The 19,276-nt window shown below is 46.2% G+C and overlaps 1 protein-coding gene across 4 annotated transcripts; it reads left to right on the plus strand.

The window, feature by feature from the left end:
* The first annotated feature begins 4,264 nt into the window (after positions 1 to 4,264).
* Positions 4,265 to 17,569, plus strand: GCNT2 (glucosaminyl (N-acetyl) transferase 2 (I blood group)). Of its 4 annotated transcripts, XM_041118359.1 has the most exons (6): positions 4,309 to 4,325; positions 7,529 to 7,775; positions 8,558 to 8,656; positions 9,523 to 10,679; positions 15,597 to 15,689; positions 16,820 to 17,569. In XM_041118359.1, exons 4-6 carry the CDS (start codon positions 9,758 to 9,760, stop codon positions 17,008 to 17,010), a joined length of 1,206 nt encoding a protein of 401 aa, XP_040974293.1. In that variant the 5' UTR covers positions 4,309 to 4,325; positions 7,529 to 7,775; positions 8,558 to 8,656; positions 9,523 to 9,757; the 3' UTR covers positions 17,011 to 17,569. The 4 variants fall into 4 exon arrangements, with proteins under 4 accessions (XP_029897663.1, XP_040974295.1, XP_040974293.1 ...); XM_030041803.2 differs by lacking the exon at positions 7,529 to 7,775 and having other exon boundaries at positions 4,265 to 4,325; XM_041118360.1 differs by lacking the exon at positions 4,309 to 4,325 and having other exon boundaries at positions 7,470 to 7,775.
* Positions 17,570 to 19,276: the final 1,707 nt, after the last annotated feature.

The raw sequence follows: 19,276 nt of genomic DNA on the forward strand, positions 1-19,276 counted from the left end.
AAAAAATATGCCAGTGTATTTAATGGGGTAGGGCAGTTTCTTGGGGAATTCATGATTAATGTGGCTATAACTCTGGAGATCCCACAGCTAATGCCCCTGGAAAAAGTCTTACTTCCACAATGAGATGGCCTGGCTGAAATGTTTGAGATAGGACTGTCTGCATACAGGTGCATGAATTCAGCCACTATTTTCTGACAGAGAAGCCAAGTCACTCAAGAACTGCTGCATTGATTAGAGGACAAGGTGGCCTCATGCTGGATGCAGCAAGCTGGGTGTGTAGGAAACCTCAGAGCCTGCTGAGGGATGCAATGTGCCTCTCCATGGTCTGTTCAGGCTAACCACTAGGAGCAACTCCTGTACTGTTAGTCATCACCGAAACAACAGAAGCCACTGTCTGAGACACTGACTGCATGTAATGCCCTGAGCAAGATCTGACTTGGAGAAACCTCGGTATCCACTGACAACCAACGGCCTGGAGCAGGGTAGCGTTTGCAGCTGTCTTGAGCTATATGCATGTATATGAAAAGGATCTGAGAGTAGAAAAACAACTGTCTGTGCACTCTGAGAGGGAGCAGGAACTTAGGAGGGTCATAACATCCCAGCCCAGTACTTTGTCCCCAGCAGGTGCTGAGGCCTATGGAAGAGCAAAAGAGCAGGGCAAGTAATGTGGCATTTTTCCTGACACCCTTCCAGCCTCCAACTGTTTGCAGACCAGGGTCTTGTGAAATGCACATAGTTGCTGCGTATCCAAGAACGGTCCTCTCTCATGAACTTGCCCAGTCACTTGAACACAGCCCACACAGGGATGGAGTAAGCAGAGGCTTAGGAGTAAAGCTGCCTGTTTTCTTCTGCTTGCTGTAGGTGCAGGGAAAAGAGGCCTTTGTGTATGTTCTTTGCAAATAAAAAGGAGTATAGCAAAAACTAACCTAAATATAGGCTTGGGGTTCAGGCTAAGGAGTGTTATCAGTGTGAGGAGCAGGCAAGAAGCTGTAAATAGTTCCCAAGCAGAGAAATTGAGCCAAACTGGAAGAAAAGAAACAGACACTTGCAGAATTTTGAGGCTGCGGAGTGGAACTGCAGTTCAAGGCAGGATCCAGGCACACTGCAAAAGGAAGGTCCCAGAAAGCACCATGAAATAACCTGTCATGGGACAGAAAACCCATGCCAGGGTACCAGCTGCCAGTATGTATGGTAACTGGGGAACCCAATAAGAAAACCCTGGCCTCGGAGAGGCAGTTCAGCAGGAAGAGACCAGACAAGACTAGGCTGGCTGCAGGAGCTGAGGAATGCGATGTTGTGCAAGGCAGGAGATTTCCAGTAGTTTTCTAGCCTCTTTACAACCTTCCAGCGACTCGATATGGGGCGACTAGATTGTCCCAGCTTTGGTAATGCCATCAGGGTCTGTCTTCGACCCCATGGTGACTGGTGATTGCAGCCACTGCCCTTCCCGTAAGAGAGCCATAAAAAGTTTTTGTGTAAGCAGTAGAACAAGGGACCAAAATGTAAGCATGAGCCTCCGCCCAAAGCAAAAGCAAACAGGAAGGTGCTTGGCAATTTGAAACACCCGGGAGTGGAGTTTGAGGCTTTTGCTGAGCACTGTTTTGGGTGTGCATACATCAGCAGCTCTAGAAGATAATCAGGAAAAAGACATGGAGATGGATATGAAAACTTGATAGAGCCTGAAGCAGGGGTCCCTCTGAAAAGGGTGATACTGGTTATTTGGTGTGGATGGCAAGAACAGGGGCAAAAAAAAAAAACCAAACAAGGCTGTCTTCACAGTAGGACAGTGGCAATTTTAAGCATAAGTTTGGGGCTTATGCGATGTGAGGCAGGTATCTCACCAACACAGATTGCTTTGCCCAGACTGTTGGTTACACAAAGAGGAGACCTTGGCATACAGTAAAGCCTCCGAAGGGAAAAAGAAGCAACAGAAGTTGAAAATCTTAGGCCAAACCTTAAGAAAAACATGGTACTTTGGGCTACAAAAGGCAGCATTTCTGCTGGTGGGAAGAAAACTGCAGCTGTGCAGCACTGGCCAACTTCTTCCCCAGTCTGGCAGCCAGCATTTGTCACTTGTCACAAGTTACTTCTGCCAGTGGCTTGTTGTTACTCACGAAGAAGCTGGAAGGCTCTAATGGTCATGGATGTCTAACCTTATCTCCTGAGCAGACGGGGAGCGCAGCATGATGGGGAGACTTTCAATCCTAAAGACCTTCGGGAGACTCTGGAGCCCTACAAGCCAGGTGGCACCTCGCTGCTGCTCACAGCCTGGGGGGGGGTGGGAAAGGGACTTTTTCAAGGCAAGTCCTGGCTTGGTTCTGCCTAAATCCAATAAAAATGTGTCCCAGCCAGGAAGACTTTAAGAACAACAGAAACCTTCCACAGCCCTCTGAAAGAGGATCCTGATAATTCACTGAAAGAAAACTAATTTGTGTTCTGATAAGAAAAGACGTGAGAGGTGAAATACCTGTCAATAGGTAACCAGTTACAGATTTATCATTTATTAAATGATTTTCCTTTATGCTTAGGATGAATCACAAATGTATCATACAAATGCTTTTCCTTCTAGAGCGGTCCCAGACTATCCTGAGCTTACCAAAATTACAAAGCTAATGGTAACTAACAGAGATGACAAGCATCTTTCTAAGTGATGACAAAATCCTTTTGTTAACAGTTCCTAGAGGTAACAGGATCCCCAGCCCAGCTACAGCCAAGCTAAGAGATACTGTAATACAGACAATCATAGGCAAGTGAGCTGGAAAAGACCTAGAAAATTACCAGGTCTGGACCAGTATGACCTGCAAAACTGCTCAAAAAGCTATGTCTAACCTGCTCCTGAAAACCATCAGTGGGGAAAATTCCAGCCTCTCCAGACAATCTAATCCACATTTAACTGTTTATCACTACAAAGCTTCCCTAACGTCTGATCTTCACCTCTCCTGATGCTATCTAAGATGATTAGTTCTTGTCCTGTGCACAGAGAAAGTGGAGAATCAGCTGCTCCCTTTCTATTTGCATCAGGATTTGCTTCTGGTTTTGCCTTTTTACATATTTGAAAACTTTCTGTCTATTCCTTTATTTTAAATGGCAAAATAACCATATATTTTTCTGTCATTCCTGACAGGTGATGTTTTCTAGATCCCTATGGACTCTCTGCTCATTTCATACCTGGCAACAAATTATATTGCCGGAATAAAGAGCACAATAATGCTAAACGTTTAGTGGAGCCATCACAAGTAAAAGGAGCGATCCGTGTAGCTGCTCGCTCTCTGGCGTAGCCAGACACCCAGTAGCAGCAGGCAAGGCTGTGGTCAGCCTTGCTTGGCAGAGCAGGTCACTCCCAACCTGCAGATGGAGTTGCTTTACTCCTCTAGCTGCTAAGGCACCTGCAGGTGGGAAGGGGCCCTTGGCCCCGCAGAGACCAGGCTGCAGGCACGCTGCCCTGACCTGGCACCTCCCGAAGGGTCTGGCACCAGCTGCAGCGCTTCACCCGCTGAGGGGAACACCTTGGGTTCATGTTCATACAGTTAGCAAGTGCCCCGATGTTTGCAGAATCCAGTGTAAGCTACCTTTGGACCCTCCTCCAGTGCAAATAACAGCTGCACGTGTACATTTGTACTTTACTGTACACTAATGCATACATTAAGCTGCAGTAAGAAAGCAGGTCTCTCTCCATGCCTCGACTACACCAGTGTCACCTATACAATCCAGTCATATTTAACAGAAGAAAAACAGCTTCACCACCACAGCCTGCCTGTCCCCTATTAGGACATGTTTAATTACGTCTTGCTTTCTCTGTGCAGGAGGATAAAGGAGCAGGGAAGAGAATGCCGTGCTGTTGCTCCTGAGCAGCTGATGAGAAGTAGTTTGCACAGAGGTGAGTACGTGTCCCTGTTGGAAATTAATTGGAGAAGGGAGCAGTAGAGTGCTCTGCTTTGGCCCAGCAGCAAGTCTGACTTGCAAAATAGGCTCTGCTAGAGACTAGGCAGCTTACCTATTCCTGAACGTTTTCTATCTAAAAGTTTACTGCAAATTCAGACAAGCAGTGAAGTTCCTGCAGGGTAAGAGGCTCTGCATCTGGAGCTTGAGAGCACCACAACACAAAAGTGGATGCAATGGTATATTGTCTGGCCCCTGCTGTTTGTGCAGACAGATGTGCTCACTGACTGCGTACGATTAGATTACTCAATGATTTTACTGGACCATGTGAGCTGAGCTAGCGTTTGCCTTGATGTGTCATTTCATCTCTCCTCCCATTTGCTGCCAGTGCTGCTGCATTGTGACTGTCCGGTGTCAGTGTGTCTGCCTGGGAGCTCCCGTTTCAGGTAGGTTTGTATTTTCTTCTCTTTTCTCAGATTATGCCTGGCTGGGAAGTGCAGGAATGCCAGTGACTGCTCTGAGCAGGAAAAAAGGGAAGGCAGAGCTGAAGAGATAGGAATAATCTTTAACTGCTCCTGTGCTTAGACTCTGCTTTCTCCTTCCCTGTGTTACACAGTGCATGTATACCTCTTTCACGACCCGACCAGCATGCTACCCTGGGTAGTAGAGGAGGTCGTGGAAAGCTCAAAATCCCTTCGGAGTAGATTAAGGTGAAACGACGCCAAACGACCAATAAAATTGTTTATTGAGCACAAACATAAACAAAACTGAAACAATCGTGCAATAACTCAAGAAATTGCTGTCTGCCAAGTGAGTCACAAAATCAAAGGGAAAGGGGAGGGGAGAAGTTTACCTGATTTTACCAAAATGATTCAACATGAAACTTTTGCGTGTGAGAGAGAGAGAAAAGGTATCACCACCCTAGGATCCAGTGACATTCCTGTTGATTGCCAGAGTCCTGGTCTTCTTGGCTGGGTGGTGGTGGTGTCTCCCTGCGTGTTGACCTGGTGATGGAGGTCTCCCCACTTCTGTTCTCGATGGTGTCCTTTTATGCAGTCCAAGTCCCCAAAATCTCCACCCGGTTCTAACTTGAGTAGTCAAGGTAACGGAGACCCACGCGACGATCGTGCGGTGTCTCCAGTGCAATGCGCGTGTCTCCGCGACTACCCGCCGAACCTTTGCTGCGCCTGCGCCGTCGAGATTGTGACAGATTGTGCCAGGCTCTGGGTATCGTTGTTGGGGTACAGGTAGACTGCAGGGCTCTGCTCTGCCCTTGTGGCTTCCTTCGTGCCAGGAAATGTTTATACAGTCTCGTGGTTTCCTCAGTACTAAGAAATGTTTGAGATAAATGTCTGACACCTGTCCCTTACAACCTTCCAGCTCAGGCGGGGCACGTGTTAGAGAAGATCGCTGCCAGGCAGGGTTGTTCCAAGAGGAGAGTTTTGGGGAGACTGTGCACATTGCACAACATCCCAGAGCAGTGCAAGACCAAAGAAGTTTCATCTTGGTGTGAGAAGGTGTGGGGGATGAGGACATCCTTGGGCACAAAACAGTGGACTGTTGCTACCTGTGCTTCCTAACCAGAAAAACCACACTTAGGAGAAATTGTTTGCTTGCAACAGCCTCGCTGTGATTTTAATGACAGTGCCAATTCAAACCAACAGCTTTGCACGCGAGGGTCACGAAAAGGAATGTCATGATACAGATGGTTTTGTCCTAACAACAGAAATGCCAAGTGACTCCAAATGGACATGAAATGCATAACGTTTGTCACTACTGAGCGAGGCCAAAAAGGAACTCAAAACTGATGTGCATCTTGCTTTTTAATTAGCTAACAAATTAGCTGAAATCAATTACCTATATTTATTAAGGCCAGGAGCAGTTTACTGAGTACTAACTACATTCCTAAGATAATCTCGTTGACTGGAAAGACCTGTTGCCATTCATCCATAGGGAAGACATTTCAATCACTAATCCTACTGGGGAGTGTGTTTCCACTACAGGAGCCACACCAAAAGCTCCTCTTATGCTAAAATGAGAATTGCTACAACGCAGGTCCAGGGAACAATAGCAAGGAGTGGCACTGCAAGTCTCAGCCAGCAACAGTTTTAATTCTACCAGCACAGACCACTTTTACACAGCCTCTGTCGAACAGCATCGTAAATTTGGTCTTCTGTTATCTTTTTGTCCAGGTACTCTGTTTTTGCACCCAAAATATGCTGAGGTCCAATACAATCCACAACAGGAGAAGCTAAAGGGATCATGAGGTCTCCTGCCACTTTGCTGCTTTTTCACTGACATTTGCCATAATATGGTTCAGATTTATATCTAGATTTGGCTGCTCCTTGCATCTGAACTTCAGATGAGTCTGTAAAATCAACAACTCACCAATACCTGAGAAAAAGTTTTTCCATTGAGGTGGCTCATGTGACTTGTACACTCTATTTCTTTGTTTCACTGCTCTATTTTTTTTTTTTTTTTTTTTTTTTTTTTTTTTGAGATTCCTGCCTTTAATCCAAGGCATGGATCTTATTTCACAAAGATCAGCACAAGGCAGAACTAGTCAAAAAACCCCAAAACACAAAACCCCAAAGGTTTTGAGAGCTTGCAATCCTTTGCATATATGTTCTCAGGTTTTTAAATACTAACTGTGCCAGAGAATTGAGGCACCAGGATTAAGAAGTAGCACCAGGCATGCAACCTTCTTTCCCTGAAGGCTAGTAGTACCAAACGATCATGGTTAGTCTGGATTGCTGCAAGAATGTTACAGCAATGTCTGTGCAAGAAAGAAAAAACAACAAAACACACTGAGGAAAAGTTAAATTTTGCATTTCCCTCCTATGATGAGCAGGCCTATCTCTTATTTTCTGCATGTAGCTTACTTGTCTGCTACGGACCATGCTAGTAATGCAAACTTCAACACATAAGAGAAAACAGTCTCCTTAGAGATACATATGTCTTTTAAGAACTCTCTCTCTCTCTCTCCCCCCCCCCTCTCTCTCTCCATATAAGTTTTCTTAGCTGTGTAGCAGGTTACACAGTGCCTAAAACAGTTTCAAAAGCATCTTAGCAGGCAGTTTCAAAGTCATCTAAATGCCTTGGGGGATCTCAGCCTTTGGTACTTCAGAAAAGCTACCTGTGCTCTCTGCCCCCAGCTGAGACTCCCCCAAGGAAATCCTGGCTCCTGCAGGAATGCTGGCACCTACCCCCGGTTTTCCTCCTTCCGCATTTTCCTAACTCTAGCTGGATGGAGGTCTCATGTTAAGACCATGGCGCAGGGGAAGGAAATGGTCTTGGAGCCAGCTGGCCCAGTGCGCAGGTGGGAAGATGTTGAGCTCAATGCTCTACGGAGCACGCAGAGGAGAGCAAGAGGCTGCTGGCCTTATGGTCACCTCTGGTCACGGCAGTTTGCGTTACTGAGGTGTCAGGTGGGTAAGTGTTGTTCGCTCCTGGATATAATCCACTGTAACAATCAAATTAGGAAGGAGCAGTGGTTTGAAGCACTCCGGGCAGGTCTGTGCTCCCTAGGACAGCATTCACCGGTAACTGAGCTGGGGCATGTTTTCTCCTCATGGCAGTGTTTGCTGTGCGTTTCTTTGCTAGACTTGGGTAGTGGTCTCAGCTCATCTCTCTGAATCCTTTTAACAAGCTGTACTGTTAGGCTGTGGCAGCGTTTTCCAGATGACTTCTCAGCAGTGTCAGGTGAGTCTCCGTTACTCCCTGGGACTTTGCACACCTCCTTTCCAGCCCCTCAGCTCCACTGGAGCCATCCTCCTTCTGAAGGCGCTGGTGTCCGCGAAGAAGGCTGCACTGGATCTCCAGCATGACCACAGCTATCCCTGCCTGTCCCTGCTGACTCCCTAGGGAGGAGCGGCTCTGCTGCTTGCCATCACTGGGTAAGCTTGACTGCCAGGTCTGTCCTGCACCGGTGCCCCTCTTGGGGGACATTCTGGCCACAAGTCCTTACAAAGCTTCTCCAGTGCTCCTCTCCTCATTACAGCTTGTGACTGTACCTGAGCCAGCAGTGTGCCCAGGTGGCCAAGAAGGCCAACGGCATCCTGGCCCGTATCAGAAATGGTGTGGCCAGCAGGAGCAGGGAGGTGATCGTCCCCCTGTACTCGGCACTGGTGAGGCCGCACCTCGAGTCCTGTGTTCAGTTTTGGGCCCCTCATTGCAGGAAAGACATTGAGGTGCTGGAGCGTGTCCAGAGAAGGGAACCGAGCTGGTGAAGGATCTAGAGAACAAGTCTTATGAGGAGCGGCTGAGGGAGCTGAGGCTGTTTAGCCTGGAGAAAAGGAGGCCGAGGGGAGACCTTATCGCTCTCTGCAACTACCTGAAGGGGGGTTGTAGTGAGGTGGGTGCTGGTCTCTTCTGTTGGGTCCTGGAGATAGGACGAGAGGAAATGGCCTCAAGTTGCGGCAAGGGAGGTTTAGGTTGGATATTAGGAAAAAATTTCTTTACTGAAAAGGTTGTCAGGCGTTGGAACAGGCTGCCCAGGGAAGTGGTTGAGTCACCATCCCTGGAGGTATTCAAAAAGCAAGTAGACGTGGTACTCCATAACATGGTCTAGTGGGCATGGATGATGGTTGGACTCGATGATCTTGAAGGTCTTTTCCAACCTAAATGATTCTATGATGGGCTGAAGCCACTGCCTGCAGCCTTCAATCTGTTTGAACAGAGAATCCCGGAGACTATTTGGGGCCAGGACAGGAGGAAAGCACAGCTTCTGGGAGGGACCTGCCAGCACCTGAGGTGACTTGTCTGCATGAGTCGGAAGGTAGGTGATGGTATTTCTGCCTCTGTAGCATGCTGGACTGCCCAGTCAAAACATTTATTGGCATAATCTCAGATCATCTGATATTGCCTCAGCATTAATTTGCATTGGAGCAAAAGGACATGATGTTGGAAAAAGTTTGTATGCCCCAAATGTGCTGTCTCATGGCAGGAGATCCACATGAACAGACTCCCAGTTGAAAGAGAGAGAGTTACCAAGTATTTCACTTTAGTCAGAGCCATGCCACAAGCTCTCATTGCATAAGCATGTTGTTATACCAAATGCATGCACGGCTCTTAGAAACAAGAATGTCTCATCAGAAAGCCTAAGGTTAGCTTAAGTAGTTTAAATAGCAGGTTTCGCTAACCCAGTTCCTTGTGACGGATGTAAGCCCGGAGCTCATCACAACTCATCCATGACACTTAGCAGAAACTATTTGGCAGATTTCAAATTTACAAATGAAGAAAGCATTGCTGCAAAACCCTGATGGCTCTGATATAACTCTACACAGAGGCAAAAAAGATTCTCCTGCTTCTTATACATGAGTGTTGGTGGCCATACACGGTAGCACGGTGTGCTGAACAAGCCTTTCATAATTCTGAAGCAGTGATGAATGATACACTTGAGTGGTTCAAAAAAAAGTTCCTGTAAGTCAAAAAATAGAATTATACAAGAGGTAAATATGAGATTTTTCTGTCACATAGTGTACACACAGGAAGTTTTACAGCTATATGATACATGCAGGGTGAGGGGGGAGGGAGCAGTTAAGAACATACCCATAAATTGAATTCAGGGACATTGTGAAATATATAGTGCCGGCTGTTCGTTGCCAAGCCAGTAATTATGCAATATGTCTGTTTAATCTTCAGGGTGCTGTGCAGCAGCTTCCACCTGCAAGTTGTTCGCTACTTATGCTTCTTCCACATCAACAATGACTATGAAAATATTAATACTGAAAGTAAGGACTGCAGCTGCGTACTATGCATCAGGCGGACGTGTGTGTTCTCCAGCAGGAAGCAAGTGCAGCCAGCAAAACAAGCTGTTCGTGGTGTCTGATCTGACCTCTTCGCAATATTTCGAGTGAGACTCTTTTTCTGAGCAGCAATGAATACACTCAGATATTGCTTCTTTGCTGTCCTGATTCTCAGTGTTTCACTTCCATTTGTTTTCTATGCTGTCAATTTGCATGCACAAATACCTCTTAGGAGGCTGAACTTCTCGGTGAGCTCAACGTTAGCAGAAGCCTGTAAAGCACTAGTTGAAGATAAGACGCCCTTCCTGAAGGAAAACGCTTTAACAACATCATTCAGAGAATCCAGCTGCACGGAGTACATCACGCAGAACCACTACATCACCCGCGCCCTCTCGGCCGAGGAGGCCGCCTTCCCCATCGCCTACGTCATGACCCTGCACAAGGAGTTCGAGACCTTCGAGCGGCTCTTCCGGGCGGTGTACATGCCCCAAAACGTCTACTGCGTCCACGTGGACGCCAAGGCGCCGGCCCCCTTCCAGCAGGCGGTCCGGCGCCTGGTGGGCTGCTTCCCCAACGCCTTCCTCGCCTCCCGGGCGGAGCGGGTGGTCTACGGCGGCGCGTCCCGCCTGCGGGCCGACCTCCGCTGCATGGGAGACCTGCTGGCCTCGGCCGTGCCCTGGCGCTACCTGCTCAACACCTGCGGCCAGGACTTCCCCTTGAAGACCAACCGGGAGATCGTCCGGCTGCTGAAGGGCCTCGGGGGGAAGAACGTCACCCCCGGGGTGCTGCCGCCCCCCCACATCACCGCCCGCACCAAATACGTGCACAGGGAGCAACTGTACTCTTTCTTTTCTTTCATGCTGTGGACGTTCGTGCGCAAGGCGCCCCCGCCGCACAACATCACCCTCTACTTCGGCTCCGCGTACGTGGCCGTCACCCGGCCCTTCGTGGAGTTCGTGCTGCGGGACCAGCGTGCCATCGACCTGCTGGCCTGGTCCGAGGACACCTACAGCCCCGACGAGCACTTCTGGGTGACGCTCAACAGGATCCCGGGTAGGACATCAGGTCCGGGGAGGGCATGGGGGTCCCCACCCTGGCACCTGCCACCACTTGGCCGTCGCGTGGTGCCGGCTCTTTGTGGTGGCCGCCACGGCTCACCGGTCCACGGAGGTGTTTCCAGCTGTGGGTCTTGGTGGTGCTCACCGGTGGGTTGTCGCCACTTCCATTGTTTCACGTGGAGAAATATCCAGGCAGGTGACAGCCCATGTTGGCGGCACTAGCGGCAAGTGAGGAAGGCGTACTGAGCCTCCTTGAGTTTGATGTCCTGGAGATTTATCCACTCGGCTGAGTTGTCTTCTGGTAGGAACAGCACCCATGACTGGGTAAGGGAGGTCCCCAGGGGCAGTGGGCTTTGCAGTGTGATGGGTTCAGGGACGCCGCATGCCTTCCCGCTTAGCAGCAGCTGCCCTGCCCCATGAAGACCCAGGGACGCAGCTTGGCATCCACTTGTCTTCCACCCTCTTCGGCCATACTGTCTCACTAGTCCCACGTGTACGTCCTTGTACAATCTTGCTTCTCCAAAAGCCACCAAAGGGGTTTGCGAATTTCCAAGTCTCTCGCACACACTGGTGGGCTGCGCACCTTCACTTGTAGGGGAGAGGCTATGCATTTGCCCGCCTATACGTGGCCCACCCCAAGCCCTGCATGTTTCCCAAACGCAAGTACATGGCCCCAAAGTCCAGCAAATTATTGTTGATTTCAACCAGGTCTTGCAGAATAATATTTCCAAGGGCGATATACACACCATTTCAGGGAGATTTCTGAAGTACAAACTCCTGGGCACCAGCTTATAAAGTGCAGGAGAAAAGCTCAGATCGGTTGGTGGCACAGAAGTGTAAAGAAGTTGTCCCCTTCCCTCGCGAGAGATGCTGACGAGGAAGCACGGGCTGCTTCGGGGGACTGGTGAAGGCTAGCCTGTTGGCAGCTAGGTTTTAACCGATGTGTTGGTTTGATCCTGGAATCACAGGTATGGGACTTGGAAGGTTGAGGGAAATCAGGCAGCCTTCTATGCTGCGAGATTTCCAGCCCAGTGTTGGTTTATGTGCACATGACAGAAATGCCAACGCAGTGGCTCATTTTGTGTAAGCTGTGGATGTTTGTCTTCATAATATACGGTAGTGATGCAAGGAGGAAAGGGAGTAGGCTGCCTCTAGGAGCCAATGCACGCAGATCAACGCTCACTGGAATTACAACGGCAAGAAAACAGGAAGGGCTGAGCAGAGAAGGAGGTTGTGTTGCCTTTATCCAGTGGATGAGGTCCAGGCTCTGAAGCAGTGTTTTTCCTGCCTCCAAACCTCTGCCACCAAGGGAAGACGTGAAATTAAAGGCATTGTAAGGGCTGGCCTGTCTTTCCAGTCACTTATGACTGTCTTCACACCCGAGCGGTGCAGTTCTGGTGGTGGGAAATTCGTTTCCAGGGCAGTGCTCAGTACTGCTGCCCAAGAGGCGGCTCTTCCCCCCTCCTTGTTTTCGGGGACAAAACTCTGCTAACCTCGATGGCGTGGGAGACAAGAGCTGGACAAAAGTAGAGTGAGCAACTCGTGTCGAAGTTTATATTAACTTTCTCCATCAGCACCACTTTTCAGACAAACTGCATTTATAAGAACAGGACCCCAGAACAGCTTCTGAATCTGAAATCAGTTGTGCAAACAAATATTTAAAGGAAAAAGTCATAAATCCATTTTTTTTTTCCCCAGTGCTGAGCTACACTTTACCCACTCTTTAATTAACTTACAAAAATGCCTAATTTACTCAATTTGGGAGATGGCAAATAATGTGAAGTCAGTAGCTTTGTATTCCTTGAAGGCAGTGCCTTCCAGTGTTTTTGTGGATGTCCTGCGGTCATTCCTGTTTTGTCAGTCATCTTTCTGCTTTCCCACTGTGTCAGCACTTTGCAAGTCTTTCTGCACACCACACTTACTGCCATCTGTTATGAACAGGTTTTTAATTTGGGATGGTAATGCACGTCCCAGGCCATTTAAAGTGTTTATCCCCTGCCATCACTGCCTCTTTTTGTCTTTTATAAAGTGTTATCTTTAGCTTAACGCTTTCTGCAGAAAAGTAAAATTTTCTGAATTTTCCCCAGGACAAAACCACACTTTTTGGCACGTTATTTTATTTGATAACAGCCTAATATACAGAGGGGGAGAAATAAAGCCATGAAGTTCTGGTTATAGCTGCCACATATCTCTGTTTATGGGAAAGTGCTATGGTGGTTCTGCTGTTGGATCATATGGTCTTTTTGCATCTGATATAGAAGTCATGACTTGGTATTCGCAAACAACCATCCTTACTTATCAGGAGCAAGCTATCCTTAAAAACACAGAGCAAAGCAAGCAAACAGAAAAAAAACCTGACGTTTAACTTTTCTGCCATCCAATTTCTCAACCCCCCCTGACATTATACAGTGCCTTTAGAGTCTTGTTTGTCCTTCACTGTGCTTCTCTTCAAGCTCACAAGCAAAATAGTTGTTGGGTTATGATAACTGTAGAGGTACTGTACTTGTTGCCATCTTGGAACAGAAAAAAACAAAATAGGAACAAAACCTCACCTTGCTTTCACCTTTATTTTTCAGAAAACACCAAGGTTAGGATGATGACACTCTTGCAGCTACCGTTTTGGCACCGAGGGCTTCTTATGTGTGCTGCAGTCACCACCTGCAATTGTGCTTTACAGAACTGCTGGCAAATCACCGCATTTAGGATTGTGGTTAACCAGCAAAATAAATAGCCTATATTTATACACATTTTAAATGAAGTTATGAAAGTCAGGAAGATGGGCTAATTAGCCTTAAAAAAAGAGAGAGGTCAGAACTGGAGATTAAAATGTCAATTTTATTTTAGATAAAATCATATTTGAAGGGCTTAGGTTCCCTGTCTGCACAGGTCCTACAACTCCAAACCAGTGCTATCGTGCATTTTGTACAAGCTCTAAAAGGCTTCATTCTCATCTCATTGTAATTTGAGCAAAATGGCTGTCTCTTCAGTATACAGAGTTAGTACAAATGACAGATAATACAAACATTATGAAAAAGTTTTCATAAAAAGCTGCGTGGTTCCCTTCCTGCACTCATACAAGTGTTTCCTTTAAAAGGAAAATAGCAGGAAGTAGAAATAACAGGCTTTAAATATCCCTATTAAAAATCTGGAAGAAAGCCACTTGAACTTGTTTAGCTGTTAAACAGCTTAACTTTTGCATCAGCTATGATTAGGCTATTACCAGGGGTTATTAGTACTTATTAATAGTAATAATACTTAACACTGTTATCACTATCGGACTCCCCACCTGCTGCGTGTACAACAGCGACTGACAAAAGTCGCAGAGGCGTGCTAGCGAGGAGGGCTATCCGCTGCGAGGGGCTCTGGGGTTAGGGCTGAGCTTCAGCTGTGCGCGAGCAGCACGGAGCAGCGATGCCCCAGCTTGCCTCGTCACCCCCTCGGCTCCAGCCTCCCGCTGCGTCGGGGTGCGCAGGGGGCAGCCGCGTTGGTACAAAGCCTCCCCTCCCCGGTCACCGGTACCAGTCAGTGCTGGTGCTTCTGCTGCGTTTGTTAAAAAGCTTGAGTCCCAGGTGCTCCTCAGCAGTAACACTGCCGTAATTCTTTGCATTTGAGGCGGTCAGTCTTTTCCTTCGCTTTCAGCTTGGTTAGGAGAAAGCAGAAGTAACGTCTGCGCTTTTGTACCTGCTGGGGTGCACGTTGGCTCCCCACATGTTGCCTGTTCTGCCATTTGATAGCTCAGGGGCAGCACTACGGTCATTGCTTGCTGGGCAGGAAAGAATAAAAGACGGTTAGTTTCTTCCAAGCAAGCAAATAAGTTACATACAAGTGTTTGTGCTACAGTGAGAAATCGGGGCTTTTCCAGCTTTTCTTAGAGAAGTGGTTTGTATATCAGGTGGTGGTTACACAGTCTGTATCACTGTTTTGTTCTCCAACAACTGATTGAGCCAATAAGAAAGAAAATTTGCTGAAAGGGATGAGTTCATAGAAAGCTTTTATTATTTTATACCTTTGCTTTTTTTTTTTTCCTATATTCTGAAGAGCATTTAAAGAAATACTTCAATAAACTTCTTTCACTGAATTGAATATGATACTGCAGTACAGATCAGGCACGGAGGTTTCCCTAGGTGTACCCACCTGATCAGCTCTTGCTTTCAAAGGCAAAGACTTCATCCCACGGTGATGGTCTGTTATGGTTACTGCCTTGCGCTGAAGATATGGAAATTCCCTTGACTCACAGCAGTTGCCTGTTTACTCTTCAGCAAATACCAAACCCTGTGTGTTCAGCATCTCCCCCTTAATTATTTAAAATGGATGTTTGCCAGGTTATAGCAGGACTTGATCATTTACTGATGAGGAGAGGTCCTTTTACCAGTTTATCTCCTAGATAGGTCCTGTGATCTGCCTAGACTTATATCTATTATTATATAACATTATAGGCTATAATTGAGTTTCAACAACTCTGTCCAGTTATATCATGCTTGAATTTGTTCTGTTAGCCTCTTTTGTTAAAAAAAAAGAAAAAAAAAGGAAACTATTTATCAGTAAATTCATGTGAAGGTACTAGGTGTCAGTGGCCCCGTGTTCAAATAGCCCTTGGAGGGCACCGCTAGCTGGGAAGGTGACATGAGTGATTGTGCATGCATGCGGTATCATACTGAGGCCGTTGCAAGAGAGGGATTTTATTTCTAAAGTGAAATGTTTGGGTCTGTTGGGCTGACATCTTGGTTATGTCATGAAAGCTGCTTTCAATGAAGAAACTTGACAACAAGGTTGGCAGCCAGGCATCTGTTGGTGTATATTCCTGAGTATTTCATCCCAGTTCTGTGGAGAAAGGTCCCAGAGAGTGAACATAAACCTGAACACATAGCTGTTAAAAGAACTAATTATTTGATTTTCTGTTATCTAATTGCAGGTGTCCCAGGCTCCATGCCCAACGCAGCATGGGAAGGTGACCTGAAAGCAGTGAAGTGGATTGATATGGAAGAGAGCCATGGAGGTTGTCATGGTAATGTGTACATTTTTCTCCATTTCTTCTCCTGTTCATATAGTGAAAAACACAGCCTCTAATCATAATGTGAGACAGTCTTTAGACAGCACTTCATCAGAGAGAGAAGACGTTAAAAAGGGGTCATCTCCTTCATAGTCCATATGTGAATGGTAGTAGCCACACGAACAGTGAGAAAGCTGGAACAGCTCCTTCTTCATCAGGAATTTTATAGGCTATATCAGTGTTGGAAAGGGGGATATTTGGCAGCGCCTAGGGCTCACATGAGTTAGCTATTTTCTTGAAGGCCTTGGGGGAATTTTCTTGCAGGTGGGTGGGAAGTGTATGTCCCACACTGGGATGCAGATGTGCTAGAGCCAGAAGCAGTGTGCAGGGCAGGTGTCCTGTGTGAACTCAGACAAATCCCAGCTCTCAGCTGGGCACCGATGCCTGCCAGAGCCACAGCTGACGACCAGCCTAAGGAACTGCAGGCTGACGATGATGGTTGAGCTTTGAGTTTTCCTACGTCACGTTACTTCGTGACATGACATTAGCAGTAGATAATCTTCTGTATGGCACACTTAATTTTTCAGTCACTGGTTTGTACATTGCGTACTTGTCCAAGTGGGACAAGAAAGGGAATACCAAAATGCTAATGATACAAATTTTATTTCAAGAATTTTTAATCCATAGCGTAGTTGTTTGTGTTGAGGAGAAAAATTTTGAGAACTTCAGTCAGCTTCAATTACAGTAGTTTCACCTTGGCATAACTACATTGAAATCAGTGAAATTATAGCAATATCATCCAGAATTAGTTAGTGGAAAATCTAGTATGAGTAAAAGTATCGGTTTCTCTTCACTGACAGAGGAAATTCCCCTTTGCTGTGTTTCAGCCTTGGCTGAGAAAGAGTCTCAAGTAATAACATTTCCTTTTCTGAGCTATCTCCTTATTTTGTTCATTATTTATTCTGAAGTAACTTTGTTCGTTTCAACCCATTGTTCATACTTATTCCCATTGCATGTGCAGTAGGCCTTTCAGCATGTTTGTTGTGTAGCAGATTATTTATAGTGGCTTTGCAGATAAAATTTCTCAAAAAGAATCACTTTGATCTTTGATTCTGACATCGCTTTTTTCCTTTTTCTTTTGGCAGGCCATTATGTCAGAGGCATTTGTGTATATGGAACAGGTGACCTCAAGTGGCTTTTTAACTCCACCTGTATGTTTGCAAATAAGTTTGAGCTTAAAACATATCCCCTGACTGTGGAGTGCCTGGAGCTGAGACATCGGCAGAGAACCTTGTCCCAGAGTGAGGTTCAGGTGGAACCCAACTGGTATTTTTAGCTAGCAAAATCCCAGGCTACAGCATCAATAAAAACGGTCAAGAGAATAGCAGCACCAATCTTAATTTCTGCTGTGCCAGAAGCATGAACTCATGAGATGGGTTTCTTTAGGATGTTCTGTAGATGCAGCTTGGGTCGGCTTGTCTTACACTGCTTGCAAACCTCACCTTCCACTTAACACCTGGAGGCCAAAGCGCAAGAGATCCAAAAAGAGACACCAGGGCAAAGCTCTTCATGCAGCTGTAGGAGCTTTGCACTTTTGCCATTTTTAATGGGCTGTTTTCCAGCCCCAACTTTTGTCTTGCTACGCTGTCATTGCTATCTTTTTCTATAAAAATATAAACTGAGTCATGCATTCCTGGCACTTCTCGTGTCTAAAAGACAAGTGTGCACATTTGGTAAGCAAAAAGGTAATGAGTCACAGTCAGCAAGATCTCAAAAGCAGGAACACAGCTGCTGGCTATAGATACAGATACTGTTTTGTCAAAGATACTAATAGTTACTGCAGAGAACTGATGGAAAAGTACTGGAAATGGAATAAAGATGCCGCACTTCCCAGATCTTACCTGTTCTTTAAATATTTGTCGGGACAAGGTTTGTAAGAGAAAACAGCATCTTTTACGAGATCAATGGGTATGGTTAGAAAAATCAGACAGGCTTTCAGGCACAGGAGCCCTTCTCCATGTCTGAAAAACAGGGGCTTGCATATTTGTCTTACTTGGCCAACTAACAGAACTGGAAAAAAATAAAAAAAAAAACCTCTCTACATGCAGATTTTGGCCCACCAGCGTCCTTAGATCATCATGTGTAAGGACACAGAGGGAGAAATGGAAAGCGGGGAAGGAAGTAGCAAGATAAATGTGTTCAGGATTGAAAGAGCAGTAACTGAGCTTTGCCAATAACTCAGTAATTCTGTGTCACAGTTTGATATGGCATAAGCCTTCTTCCCAACTTTACTTCCTTTCGTCTTAATATCATGGTTAATGCACATACTTAACCTTGGGGTTCACTTCATCACAGCCCTATTTTTATTCCCCAATAACAGCCACTAGAGGGAGGCCATCAAATATCTGAGCAGATTTTCCTTTCCAAGTCTACATAACCCTTTAAAGCACACAAAATCTCAACAGACTAGGCATGCCGCAGGGAAAAAATCAGTGCTTGGGAATGTTTTAGTATGGCAAACAGAAGGTAGAAGTTACAGGTATTGGTCATCGTGTCCTAAAACACAAAGCAAGAAAGCAAAACTATGAATGGTTCTTGCTGTAGCTATGACGGTCGTATTTACGTGGCATTTTAGCAGCACTGAGTGACCTAGTCACCAGCGTAGAGGCAGTATAAATAGGGATGCCTGAATCTAAGGAGAGTGTGTGCTGCTCTCCTGTCTCTCTTCTGAACAAGTGATGATGGCTCAAAGAGTACCTCTTGAATTACAGCACTTTACCACCAACTTTATTAAAACATTGCTAATTTCAGGGTCTTTTAACAAACTGGATTGCAAACTGCAGCAGTTCAGAAACAACAACACATCATATTTAGATGTCCTGAAGCATGGCTGGTAAGCCTCAGGGAAGGTTCTGAACAGGCAGGATCTGCCTCAGTCAGCTTATTCTGCATTAATAGCTGCCAACACCTAATAACGCAGATCCCTGCAGAAAGGCACCAAGAATTTACCTCCAGAGCAGAACTTTGGTGAAAAACCTGTTCAGTTTTTTGGGGAGGGGAGAAGAAGAGGGCTTTGCTAACTTGCTGCCATGGTGGCAGCTGAAGAGAAGTATTTCAGAGAGAGTCATCCTTTGAAAGAGGGAGTTTTAGGGTGGCCAACTTGAGAGCCCTGGAATCAGCCCCCCCCCTTTGCTCTAACAAGCTGAATATCCCCCAAATTGAAACATCCCAAATAAAATAGAGGCATTCTCACCATTTTATGTGAATATCTAAAGTAGGCCAGAGTAAACAAGATTATATTTCATTGTTCAGACTCCACAGGCAAATGGCAAAATATCACCCAACAGCAGAAGCAATAAGGTTGGCTGTTTGAAACTACGGACATAAATGGGTGTTGTACTCTGAGCCTGAACAAATATAGATATTTTAAGACTGGATTATATTACTCGTTTAAGTAAGAACCCAGAAAAACATCACAGATTTCTCTCCAGCTGTGATTTAGGGTTTTTTTTTCTTGAATGCTACTCCAGGTTATGTTTTCTGTAAGTAAATTAATATGTTTTCACTGTGTGACTGATTTTTGGGTGCAACACCTGCCTCAT

Source organism: Aquila chrysaetos, chromosome 18 (assembly GCF_900496995.4).
Source record: "Aquila chrysaetos chrysaetos chromosome 18, bAquChr1.4, whole genome shotgun sequence".
Taxonomy (NCBI): Eukaryota; Metazoa; Chordata; class Aves; order Accipitriformes; family Accipitridae; genus Aquila; species Aquila chrysaetos.